Source organism: Pipistrellus hanaki, assembly GCF_964339955.1.
Source record: "Pipistrellus hanaki genome assembly, chromosome: 2".
NCBI lineage: Eukaryota > Metazoa > Chordata > Mammalia > Chiroptera > Vespertilionidae > Pipistrellus > Pipistrellus hanaki.
In genome coordinates, this window is record NC_140504.1 from 117,043,707 (window position 1) to 117,057,618 (window position 13,912).

At 41.9% G+C, this 13,912-nt stretch overlaps 2 protein-coding genes and 1 pseudogene across 3 annotated transcripts in view; all 3 read right to left on the reverse strand.

The window, feature by feature from the left end:
* Positions 1–13,912, reverse strand: part of LOC311618228 (histone-lysine N-methyltransferase SETMAR-like) — a 407,000-nt gene that overhangs the window by 123,046 nt on the left and 270,042 nt on the right. The window lies entirely within an intron of this gene.
* On the reverse strand, positions 8,472–9,701 carry LOC311615582 (large ribosomal subunit protein uL1m-like; annotated as a pseudogene). The gene is made up of 3 exons: positions 9,690–9,701; positions 9,343–9,587; positions 8,472–9,086 (listed from the first exon to the last, which is right to left on the reverse strand). The product of its transcript is annotated as a large ribosomal subunit protein uL1m-like (transcript).
* CAGE1 (cancer antigen 1) overlaps positions 10,727–13,912 on the reverse strand; it is a 68,347-nt gene continuing 65,161 nt past the window's right edge. Inside the window, exon 14 of the mRNA XM_084875600.1 lies at positions 10,727–11,253. Within this exon, the coding sequence (XP_084731726.1) occupies positions 11,212–11,253 (42 nt within the window). The 3' untranslated portion in view covers positions 10,727–11,211. The remainder of the gene's footprint in view (positions 11,254–13,912) is intronic.

Here is a 13,912-nt window from a genome sequence, read left to right on the forward strand (position 1 = left end):
CTGAAGGACCCTAAGGAATACTGAGACTCAGGAACCTTATAGGGCGTGGCTGACGGAAGCCAAGGCTGTAGGCTCCACCCTGAAACTCTGTCCCATCCAAGGTGAACAGAGACTTTTAAAGGCTACCAACTTAGGGAAGCTGTGAAATGCTGAGACAAGGAAACAGATCACAAACGAAAGAAATGAAGGACAAAAAGCGACTGGATATAGAGTACAAAACCATGCTTACAAGGTTTTTCAAGAATTTCCTAGAAAAGGTCGATAAGACCTATAAGGATATGAAAAGGGATCAACTAGAAATAATAAGGGGTCAACAAGAAATAATAAGGGATCAACAAGAAATAAAGAATACATTATCTGAAATAAAAAAATATTATACAGAGTCCTAAAAACAGAATGGAAGATCGCAAGAATCAAGTCAAAGATTTGGAACATAAAGAGCTAGAAGATACTCCTCCACAGAAGCAAGAAGACAAGAGAATCCGGGAAGTTGAAGATAATGTAAGAAACCTCTGGGACAATTTCAAACGAACCAACATCAGAATTATGGGGGTCCCAAAAGATGAGAGAGAGCAAGATACCGAAAACATACTGAAAGAAATAGTGACAGAAAACTTCCCCCACCTGGTGAAGGAATTAGACCTACAAGTCCAGGAAGTGCACAGAACCCCAAACAAAAGAAATCCAAAGAGGACCACACCAAGACACATCATAATTAAAATTCCACGAGCAAAAGACAAAAAGGGAATATTAAAAGCAGCAAGAGAGAAACAAGTAGTTACCTATAAAGGAGCACCCATACAATTGTCAGCTGATTTCTCAACAGAAACCATGCAGGCCAGATGGGAATGGCAAGAAATATTCAAGGTGATGAATAGCAAGAACCTACAGCCAAAAATACTCTACCCAGCAAAGCTATCACTCAGAATCGAAGGCCAGATAAAGAGCTTCACTAATAAAAAAAAAGCTAAAGGAGTTCATCACCACCAAACCAGAATTATGTGAATTGCTGAAGGGGGTTCTTTCGGAAGAGAAAGAAAACAAAGATAAAAATTATGAACAACAAATACATAACTATCAACAAGTGAATCTAAAATCCAAGGGAATTAAAAAATCTGATGAACAATATTAACTGGTGAATATAATAGAATCAGAGGTATGGAAGGGGAGTGGACTGATGATTCTCAGGGAAAAGAGGAGTGGGGGGTGCGGGAAGAGACTGAACAAAAACTGTGTACCTATGGATGAGGACAATGTGGGGTGGGGAAAGGGCAGATGGTGGGGTAGGAACCTAGTGGAGGGGGAAAAAAATGAGGAACTTTTGTAATAATATGAATAATAAAGGTTTATTAAAAAAAATTTTTTGCAACCTAATTTCAAGTGTGGACCAGATAAGAAAGGGAAATTGTCAAGTAAATAAGTTACACTTACTATATGCAAGCAAAGACTTAATTGTCTTTCATCTAGCAATGGCTTAAAAAAAAAAAAAAAAAAAACTAGGTTTGGCGTACCATACTGTACTCCTGACAAAAAAATTTCCTTTGTGATCCTAATGAAAAGGGGGCGAGATGGGAAAAAGAAACAAAACAAAAAAAAATAAGGCTTTTAAAGGAATTATGGCTTTTCAATGATTCCCAACTGATCCTCTTTCTTCAGAATTCACAGACCTCCCTCCAATTACCCCCAACACATCTTTCATTGAAAAGAACAGACAAAATTATAAGCACCTGTTCAGTCCCCATAAACTCTACCAGTTACTTCCGTCTGTGGCCTGCCCTCCTTGCTACAATATTATAATAAAAAAATGTTTATAGGCCTATCAAAGGCCATCTATCATTTGTGGTTTAAATCCCATTTCCCGCTCAAAACAGGTGATTTGGAAAATAGTCCTTTCTTCTCTACCTCTTAATAAGTTTCTACTTCTCCAATTCACTGCTCCCGCTTTGGGTGGGGTGGGTCCCGCCCAAAGCGGGATGTCTGGTCACCTTATGCTTCCATCAACTTACAAATAAACTATAATATTATCCATCTTAAAAAGTGAAATTCTCCTGAGGCCTCTGTTCCCGTTCAGCAACAGCCTCATTTCTCTGCTCTTGGACATGGTGCAGCTTCACTTCTCTGCCTATTCAACTGGGCTTTTATTCTCCCCCTGCACTAAAACATCCCCATCTTGCTAAATCCAAAAGTCATCATCTGAGCCTTCCCTTTCCTTTTATTTTAAAAAAAATTATTTAAAAAAATTTTTTCTTTCATTTTTTTATTAAGGTATTATAGTGTATATATCTTACCAATCCCCCCCCCCATTCCCATATATGCCCTCCCTCCCCAGAGTTTTGTATCCATTGGTTATGCTTATATGCATGCATATAAGTCCTTCTGTTGATTTCTTATCTCCCCCATATCTCCTTCCCCTCCCCACTGTAATTTGACAGTCTGTTTGTTGCTTTACTGTCTCTGTATCTATCTTTTTGTTCATCAGTTTATAATGTTCCTTATTATCCATAAATGAGTGAGATCATGTGGTGTTTTTCTTTCATTGTGAGTCTTCCCTTTCCAATCCTTCCCTAACACTTGTTTCTCTAGCCTCAATTTATAGCCACACCTTCCAGTTTCCTTCCACCACCCTGGCCCCTCCTTGTCTCTTCCTGGCCCCTAAATGTGGGCCTGTTAGAATGCATATAGTAGTAAGGCCGTAAACTCATTAGTGCACCTTCTGTGAGAGGGCCTGGAGGTCACTCTGTTACCAGAGCGATAAGGAGTGAGGGGGACTCCGGGCTCGCTGAGACCAGAGGCCAGCTATCCTCCATAGACTGGGGCTGAGGGTAAGAAATGCTGTTATGGCCGAAACCGGTTTGGCTCAGTGGATAGAGCATCGGACTGCGGACTGAAAGGTCCCGGGTTCGATTCCGGTCAAGGGCATGCACCTTGGTTGCGGGCACATCCCCAGTAGGGGGTGTGCAAGAGGCAGCTGATGGATGATTCTCTCTCATCAATGTTTCTACATCCTTATGTGTTTATGTTTCTATCCCTCTCTCTTCCTCTCTGTAAAAAATCAATAAAATATATCTTTAAAAAAAAAAGAGAAATGCTGTTATGAAACAGGCTGAGAGCAATGGGGATGAGAGAAGGCCAATGGCACTAAACCATCATAAACAAGGTGGGCACAAGCTGCAGTGTCAGAATAAAGGAGAAGTAAGGGGGATGGGCAGGATTAACTTGTATTATAGAAAGCTATGGGTGGTGGGCTCTCAACTTATTGCTTATTTATATAACTAAGTAAATCAAGAAAGATCAGGAGGCTGAGGGCAGTCACTCCAATTAAAAGTCATGATCTGTTTCTCAGTTGGGCCTGAGCCAGTTCTTGGTTCAAGAACCCAGTAACTGAAGAGAAGCCAGCCTCTGTGATGGGGTGCCTTGGACCACTACAGTAAACACCCCATCCTTCCTCAAAGGAGCCTTTGGACACTGACTCACAGTCATCATGCACTGAGGAAGGGGACACCCAGACTTCTAGAAGGTTGCTGGACACAAGGTCTGAGCTGACATTATATCCATGACCTCAAGTACCAACATGGCCCCTTCCAGAGTAGAGCATGTAGGAGCCAGGTCCAGCAAAAGGGGGTCCTTCAGGTTCTCAGACCTATCCACATTTGGTCCCTGAAAGTACAGACGGAATGGTGTTTGAAAGGACCCTCACACTGGTTCCTAGTGAGAGCTATTGAGAGCATGAATGGCCAAGTGAAAGCTTCTGATATTGACACCACCACTCCCCTCCCCCAGCTGAGATAGTAAATTAAAAACACAACCACACCCAGGGCAATGGTAGAGACGTGTGCCACACTCAAGGGGTAGTGGACTCTGTCAATCTCCAGTTTAACTTGCCAGCTGGCTCTACAAGAACGAGATGGCTCACAGCAGAGGATAGGGTGATGCGGAAGCTTTATCAAGTGGTCGCCTCAGTGCCTCCTGCTCAAATGCAGCAGCGGGTCCCAGTTTGCCCTCCAAACCCCTGCATGTACCCTGGAACAAGACTGACCAGAATCCACCGAAACCGTTTTGGCTCAGTGGATAGAGCATCGGTCTGCAGACTGAAAGGTCCCAGGTTTGATTCCGGTCACAGGGCATGTACATTGGTTGTGGGCACATCCCCAGTAGGGGGTGTGCAAGAGGCAGCTGGTTGATGTTTCTCTCTCACTGATGTTTCTAGCTCTCTATCCCTCTCCCTTCCTCTCTGTAAAAAAAACAATAAAATATAAAATAAAATAAAAAAAGACTGACCAGAATCCTAGAGATATTTTGGGTGGAAGCAGAGATTGATTGTAAACAGGTTAGAGGAAATGTTGGGGGTGGAAGTGATGGAAATACTCTAGAACAAGATGTGGTGGTTATTGTACGACAATAAATTTGCTAAAGTCATTGACTTGTACACTTACAATAGGTGAATTTTATGGTATATAAATCAGCCCTTAATAAAGAGATGAGTATATAAAAAGATCTATCAATTATACTAATTCCTTATGTGTTTATGTACTGTAGTTTTAAAACCTATTTGTATGAGAATAGAAAAGATAGGTGTTGGTCTCTGCGCCAGTTATGACAAATAAACAATCTGAATTTGTCTAAAAAAATAATTCCATCTACTAATTTATTTAGGTCCTCCACATATCCTTGGAAATTGCTAAGTGTTGAGAGCACATCTCTTGTTCTATTGAGGTGGGGTCCTGGATGGGGGCAGCTCATCAGAAAGGTATAATGGGGAGTGAAGAGAGGACCCATGACAGCTTAAGAGGAGAAGAGGGTTCAGTAAGAATCTAGGCTGGGGTAAGAATTCAGTAAAGAGTCATAACTTGAAGGTGTAAAAGAGTAAAAATTATTGAAGGACCCTCCAGAATATGCTTTGGGTCAGAATTGAGGGAACAAGGGACAGAGGGAAGGAGAAGAAAGTGAATAAAAATATAGAACTTGTGAAATGCGGAGGACATTGTAACTCTTTGTGATATCCTGTGGTGAAAACCAAAGCTTTGCTCTGTGAAGGCAGAAGTTGAGGCTATTTCAGACCCTCACCTCTGCCCTCAAGCCTCCTACAGCCAGGGGAGAGTGAGCTCCCTCCACTTACACCACAGCTCCCTGCTGCCGAAGGAGCCTGTCCTGATTTCCTCTCTTCAGCCTCAGAGGAAGATGTGTCCCTGCTCCTATGCTGAGCCTTGATTCATCAATTTTGCCTAATTTCTTCTTTATCTTCAGTCCCTTCCCAGACCACTGGATCCTTCTCAACATATATCTAAGTACTTATGAATATCTCCCCAGCGTTTCACAGCAGCCTTACATGCCACTCATCTTTCTCTGCAGCATATCTCCCTCTGTCCCTCTTGTATTCTCTCCCTCAGTTAAGATGCCCACCATCCAGCTAGAACCCTGTTAGGCTTCCCAGACTCCTCTCTCTCCACTCCCAGAGCTAACCAATCCTCAAATCATTTTCATTTTACCTTTGAAATCACTTTGCATCCGTACCTTTCTCGTTATTTCCACTGCCACTATTTTAGCTCCTGGACTCAGTTTTTCTTGCCTGGAGCACTGTAGCAGCATCATAACTGGTACTTCTGATTCTAGTATCACCCACCATCAACTTATCCTTTATATCATTATTATGGTGATCTTTCAAAAATGCATGTCTGATCATATCACTTCTGTACTTAAAATTTTTCAGAGAAAAAGAAAAAAAATTAAATAAAATCCTTCAAAGCTTCTCATAATGATGAAATCCAAATTTCTTAATATGCATATAACACGGTCATCTCATCTCCTGTCCTAGGAAGAACATAGGTTTTAGACAGTACTTGTGGTCCAGGAATTGTAACAGGGTGTCTGAGGCCTCTGTGCTCTGAGTGTGCTCTTGCTTTCCTCTTCTATCTAAAAGGAATAGCCAGGCAGCCATGGATCTGGCTCAGGTGTCACCATTTCTGTAAAATCTTCCCTGCAGTTTTCTCACACAGTCCAGGGCCGTTTCATCTATGCTTTTAGAGCACCTGGAACAGGTACACCTACACCATTCTAGAGCAGAGTTGATTTATCTATCTTTCTCGACAGATTATGTAGTCCTTGGTGATCTTTGCTTGATTTTTCTCTCTATCCTTGGCATCTAACACAGAGGCTGTCACACAGTTTACTGACAGTCACTAAATGTTTACTGAATTAGACTCTGCAACCTTGAACCATGCATCAAAGGAGGCATATTCATGTTGAGACAGCCTGTAGGAAAAAGCTCATAAATGTGTAATAATACACATTGTAAATGTAGCACTTAGACACACAGCCCTGCATGTAGATAACCTGTGTTAATCTTTTCATTCCAATTGTTTCATCACATTGATGTACAGATTCTAGGTGCTGGATTAGCTCTCTTTATCTTTTTTTTTTTTTAAGAAATTATACAGTTTTATAATTTTCTCCATTGTATCTTCATTCACTAAAAATAATTTCACAATACAGCAAACCCTTGATTTAACAGACTTTGGGTTTAAAGGACAAAATTTCCATATGTCATATGTGAAAATTAATGCCCTATTAATTTGAAAATGTTTTTAATCAAAATTTTCTTAATAGTTAAATTAACAGTTGTTTTTTGATTACTAGTCCATTATTATTATTTTTTTTTACAAATTTTAGCGAATAGGCCATATGTTGGGAAAAACACACTAGTAATTTTTCCAATATAAATACATATTATATATCTTCAACTATAGCCTACATATTTAAATCCAAGAGTCACCACTCAGTAAACAATGTTCAGTGAATGACTAGCATGTGATCACACTGCATTGTGCAGGGAGGGTTATTGGTTCTGTTGTCCCATGGCTTGGTGGCTCAACCTTCTGCAGCAGTTTTAATGCATACAGACCAATGTTCCCTTGTGCACTAAGCCACGCTCCAGCTGTGTGCATTTGTTTACTCCGCAGTGACTGGTGAATGCAGGCTAGACCTATTCAGTATAAATTTAAAATCACAGTAATACATGTAGAAAACTTTTCTGTGAAATAAAACTTTTCATAGATACTTAATTTTTATTACACAAACATGCCTACATAAGTCAAAACAGGTAAACAAATTAATTTGTCAATTTTTAAACATACACATTTGGAAAACCTACTTTACTAGAGGCCTGGTGCACAAAATTTGTGCATGGGGGATGGGGGGGGGGTTGTCCCTCAGCCCAGCCTGCACCCTCTCCAATCTGGGACCCCCTCGAGGGATGTCCGACTGCCCATTTAGACTCAATCGGGCCTAAATGGGCAGTTGGACATCCCTCTCACAATCCAGGATTGCTGGCTTCCAACTGCTCGCCTGCCTGCCTTCCTAATTGCCCTTAACTGCTTCTGCCTGCCAACCTGATCACCCCCTAACCACTCCCCTGCCAGCCTGATTGATGTCTAACTGCTGACCTGCCAGCCCGTTTACCCCAAACTTCCCTCCTCTGCCAGCCTGGTCACCCCTAACCGCAGGGTTGATCATCTTCAATTGCCCTCCCTTGCAGGCCTGGTGCGTCCCAACTGCCCTCCCCTACTTGCCTGATCACCCACAACTGCCCTCCCTTGCAGGCCTGGTCCTTCCCAGCTGTCCTTCCCTACTGGCCATCTTGTGGTGGCCATCTTGTGTCCACTTAAGGGCAGGATCTTTGACCACATGGGGGCAGCCATATTGTGTGTTGGAGTTATGGTCAATCTGAGTATTACTCTTTTATTAGATAGGATAGAGGCTTGATGCATGGGTGGGGGCCAGCTGGTTTGCCCTGAAGGGTGTCCCAGATCAGGGTGGGTGTTCCCTTGGGGCATGGGACAGCCTGAGCCAACGGTCTGTGGTGGTTTGCAGGCCGGCCACGCCCCCCAGCGACCCAAGTGGAGGCCCTGGTATCTGGGATATATTTACTTTCTACAATTGAAACTTTGTAGCCTTGAGTGGAGGCTTAGGCTGGCACGGGCAGGCAGAAAGCTTGGCTTCCTCCCTTGCCAGAGAAATGCCTCCCTCCTGCTCTCTGTGGCTATAGCCATCTTGGTTGGGTTTATTTGCATACTTGCTCTGATTTGCTGGTGGGCATGGCTTGTGGAGCAGAGTGATGGTTAAATTGCATGCTACTTTTAATATATATATATATATATATATATAGTTGATTTTTTTACAGAGAGGAAGAAAGAGGGATAGAGAGTTAGAAACATCGATGAGAGAGAATCATTGATCAGCTGCCTCTTGCACACACCCTACCGGGGATGTGCCCGCAACCAAGGTACATGCCCTTGACCAGAATCAAACCAGGGACCTTTCAGTCCGCAGGCCGACGCTCTATCCACTGAGCCAAACCGGTTTTGGCTGCATGCTATTTTTTTATTAGGTAGGATTATATAACTAACTTTCGGCTTTAACAGACACCCTCTCGCCCAAATTAGTCCATTATATCAAGGTTTTACTGTACAACACTTTCAGGCAGCTTCTCTGTTATTTTCTTTGGTTTCTACTTCTTTAGGCAACAATGGCTCCATCTTTAGTAACAAACCTTCCCTTGTCAAACTAGGAAGGAAAACTCGTACCATAAAGGGTCCCAAATTTAGCAGTCTGTGCTTACAAACTTCATCGATACCAGTTTGCAGATTGGCAACTGCCTGTTCACTTGACATATTTAGTGTTGCTATTTTGGTCTCCAGAAAGTTCTCCCTTTCTTCAATCTACCTTAATTTCACGTCCACTTTTAAACAGCATTTTGAGGATGTCACAGCCAATGGAATTCCGAGTAAACTTTGGAAACCTTTTTTCAGCTTCTTTTTAATAGATTAAGTTTGGGCATTAGTATTTCTGGAACAGCTACATAAAAGTCTGATTGAATTTCATCATCCAAAATCTTCTGAATCAGATTAGTTCCTCCTGCAAATGCAGCTTCATTTCCCCTCTGCTATTTTAATCTCTGATGCATTCCCTGTAAACATAGTAACTTTACTGATTTCTGAAATGAATGGGTATGGCAAACTAAGGACACAGCAATGGTTCCACTTTTTTCTTCTTCCCCAGTGCCATATCCAGTGTCACATCAAGATAAACACCTTGCTACCTGACCAGTGTGGCTCAGTGGTTGAGCATTAACCTATAAACTAGGAGGTCAGGGTTCAATTGCTAGTCAGGGCACATGCCCCAGTTGTGGGCTTGATCCCTTGTGGGTGGCAGGCAAGAGGCAGCTGATCAATGATTCTCTCTCAACATTGGTGTTTCTTTCTCTCTCCATCTATCTTTCTTTCTGAAATCAATAAAATAAATAAATATAGATAGATAGATGATAGATAGATAGATAGATATAAACACCTTGCTTTGGATTCATCAAGTCCAGAATTTGAAATTTCTTAAGTAAATGAATATCTTCATTTTCTATATTTGCCTTGGATATAAGCGTTTTAAGTAGACATCATCCTCAGATTTGCCTTCCATAAAGGGGTATGACTTTTTTTTTTATTTCATCTTTGTTTTCATTTGCTGCTTTTTTTTTTTGGCACTTTTTTTTTTCTTTTCTTTCCAGGCTTCCTAGCAGCAGCAAAATATCTGTTAGACACCTGACACGTGCAGAACAAGAATAGAGAGACATCTGATAAACCATCTTAGAAAGACATGCCTTTGAGGTAACAAGACTCTATCAAGGGATCTGATGGCCGCACCATATTGGCCATTCCAGATCTAGCCAACTTTATCTTAACATTTGTTATTCTATAATATTTTAATTTTCCCTAGAGGATATTATGAAACATGATGATGATGATGATGATAACAATATCTCCTTTTGGAACTTGAGTCACTTCCAAAGCTGTCCATGCTTGATTTTCTGAAACTAAACAGTCATGCTTGTGAACTCTTTGTGCATTTCTGATGGCTTGTCTTAAATTTGATGGCAACTTTTTGAATTTGAGAAATTAACAAATTTTATATTTCAAAATTCATATAAGACTTGTCCTGAATTCCCCACAAAAATAACAACAGCTTTTCTTTATTCAGCACTTCCTCAGGGCCAGATATATATTTTCTGCTTGTGCTTACTTGAGTAATTGAAGTGCAAAACTAATTTCAGTGAGATAAAATAATTTCTTCCCTTTTCACTCAAGTTGATTTTTATAGACAAAGAAGGGAGAGAGATAGAAACATCAGTGTGACTGCAGAACATTGACTGGCTGCCTCTGCAGGCCCCTAAATTTCATGGAGCTTGAAACGTAGGCATGTGCCTTGACCAAGAATCAAACCAGCAATCTTTCGATGCATGGGGTGACATCCAACCAACTGAGCCACACCAGCCAGGGCTGAAGATATATTTTTGATCCAACAGTTACACCTTCATCATAGATTTTGGATTAACCAAAAGAAAAAATATATTTTATGTTCACTGATCTTTCTGATACATATCACAAAATCTTCTATCTTTGGTTCCTTTGTTTAAATTCATAACTACTCAAAACTATGTTAAGGAGGAAATCATAGCATTAGGACTCAAAAGATAAGTCCTCTCTTTTCATCTATGGTTAAATTTCAAAGAATTTCAAATAACTGTCCATTTAACTTTAGTTGGCAGTAGGAAGAGCCTGCCTGCCTGGAAAGAAAAAGGATTTCCTTCAGTGGGGGCGGGAGAGGAGGGGAGGAGTTGAAATAAGATACATGACTATTTTTATTTATTTATTTTTTAATATATATTTTATTGATTTTTTTTACAGAGAGGAAGGGAGAGGGTTAAAGAGTTAGAAACATCAATGAGAGAGATACATCGTTCAGCTGCCTCTATCACATACTGGGGATGTGTCGGTACCCAAGGTACATGCCCTTGACTGGAAATTGAACCTGGGACCCTTCAGTCCATAGGCCGAAGCTCTAGCCACTGAGCCAAACCAGTTAGGGCAACATGACTATTTGTATGTTTCACTGAAGACCTGAAAACATTGGAGTGATATTCTGTGAAAATGAAAATAGATATTTGGAAAATCAGCCATTGTATTCATCTGTTTTTATTAAAGTAGAATATGTTTGATTGTTTACAGGATAAAATTAGAAAATAATCACATTTTTTGCAATGTAAAATTTCATTGTTTATACAATTTTAATGTATCATTTGTATGGATTGATTAGGATACTATGCTTAGTAGGACTCTGCTCCTGGAGTGGTTGACAAAATGATTAATGTTTACTCTTCAGTCCTGTTTAATATATATCATTTCCATGTCCTTCTGAAATATCTGACATCTAAAAATGAAAGGGAAAAATGTTAAGAGTTCAGAAAAGATAGGCATTCAGTGATAGAACAAACAGCAGATTCTTGATTACATATGGAATTCTGATTCCATAAATAGCTCATTCCTGATTATATATGAAAAATGGTACAAGAATAGCCTATGGAAAGATGGACGTAACAAATACTACCAATACTATATTTTAATGATTATTTTTGTTTGTTTCAACCTTTCTCCATTTAAGGAACATGATAAGGAACAAAGCTGGTTGCTTTCCATCTTCCTTGGTTTGGCTGCCAACTGGCAGAATGAAGGAAAAGGAATAGAAGTAAGAATCTAAATAGTCCATGAAGTGACTCACCAGCACAACATAACCAAGAGTTGGCAGTATTGCCAAAACCAGTTTGGCTCAGTGGACAGAGCGTCGGCTTGGTGACTGAAGGGTCCCGGGTTCGATTCCGGTCAAGGGCATGTACCTCGGTTGTGGGCATATCCCCAATAGGGGGTGTGCAAGAGGCAGCTGATCGATGACTCTCTCTCATCGATGTTTCTAACTCTCTATCTCTCTTCCTCTCTATACAAAAATCAATAAAATATATTAAAAAAAAAAAAGAGTTGGTAGTATTAAGGTGTCCTCATAACTATTGCAACAATTGGATCTCAATGGGGCATATAGAGTGTAGACCTTTGTACCCCTCCCCCACAGAGCTATGTCACAAATAGGCCATGGCATTTATGAATACACTAGAGGCCCAGTGCACGGAATCATGCACATTGAAAGTAAATTAATTAGAAGGTGGCCAGAGGGGCAGGACTGGCATCTCCTGGAACCCACCCTGTAGTTTCTCTCCAGCCAGCTGCACCTGGGGAAGCACTGAGGCTCCAAGGGCATCTGAGGAGTGAGCGGGGTCCCTCCAGTAGGTGGGGGTCTCAGCCTTTGCCTGTGGGAATCAGGCCAAAACTGGCAGTCTGATATTCCCTGAGGGGGCCCAGAGTACAAGATGGCACTCTGCAAAGTTGTTATCACCTGGAAGCTTCTGCATTGAGTGTCTGCCCCTGGTGATCATTGCACATCATAGTTACCAACCCAGGCAGCTGGTTAGTGAGTCACTTAGCCATATATATATATATATATATATATATATATATATACACACACATACGTGTGTGTGTATACACATACACATACATATATATTTATATATATGTATATGTATTTATATATATGTATATGTATTTATATATATGTATATGTATTTATATATATGTATATGTATATGTATGTGTGTGTGTGTGTGTGTGTGTGTGTGTGTGTGTGTGTGTGTACTAGAGGCCTGATACACAAAATTCATGCACTGGGATGTGTGTCCCTCAGCCCAACCTGCACCCTCTTCAATCTGGGACCTCTCTAGGGATGTCCGACTGCCTGTTTAGGCCCGGTTGGTCCTAAACAGGCAGTCGGACATCCCTCTCACAATCAAGGACTGCTAGCTCCCAACTGCTTGCCTGCTTGCCTTCCTGATTGCCCCTAACCACTTCTGCCTGCCAGCCTGATTACCCCTAACCATTCCCCTGACAGCATGGTTGATGCCTAACTGCTTCCCTGCCAGCCTGTTTGCCCCTAATTGCTCTCCCCTGCAGGCCTGGGTCCCCCCCAACTGCCCTTCCGTGCAGGCCCAGTTGCCCCCAACTTCCCTCCTCTGCCAGCCTGGTCACCCCCAACTGCCCTTCCTTGCAGGACTGGTCCCTCCCAACTGTCCTCCCCTACTGGCCATCTTGTAGTGGCCATCTTGTGTCCACATGGGGGAAGCCATCTTTGACCACATGGAGGAAGCCATTTTGTATGTTGGAGTGATGGTCAATTTGAATATTACTCTTTTATTAGATAGGATAGAGGCCTGGTGCATGGGTGGGGGCCAGCTGGTTTGCCTTGAAGGGTGTCCCAGATCAGGGTGGGAGTTCCCTTGGGGCGTGGGGCAGGGTGGGAGTTCCCTTGGGTGAGGGGCCTGTAGTGGTTTGCAGGCCGGCCATGCCCCCTGGCAACCCAAGTGGAGGCCCTGATATCTGGGATTTATTTATCTTCTATAATTGAAACTTTGTAACCTTGAGTGGAACCAAGCCTCCTGCTCACTCTATGGCTGCAGCCATTTTTCTTGGGATTTATTTATTGTCTATAATTGAAACTTTGTAGTGGGAGTACAAGGCAGACCAGGGGTGCGGGAGCTTGACTTCCTCCATCACTAGAGGCAATCAAGCCTCCTGCTCTCTCCAGCTCCATGGCTGCTACCGTTTTTGTGGGGATTTATTTATCTTCTATAATTAAAACTTTGTAGCCTTGAGTGTAGGCCTGGGCTGACCAGGGCGGCAGGGAAGCTTGGCTTCCTCCATTGCTGGGGAAACCCAAGCCTCCTGCTTATTGCAGCTCTGTGGCTGCAGGCATTTTGGTTGGGTTAATTTGCATACTTGCTCCTGATTGGCTGATGGGGTGTGGCTTGTGGGTATAGTGGAGGTACAGTCAATTTGCATTTTACTCTTATTAGATAGATGTCCACTGCCTTGGAAAGGACAGGGGCAGCAGCAACAGCTACATCTTCTATTAGTAATTACTCCAGGAAGGGTACCTTTGGTCTTAGGTCCACATACCAGTCTATTTAGTACCTATTATGGCATAG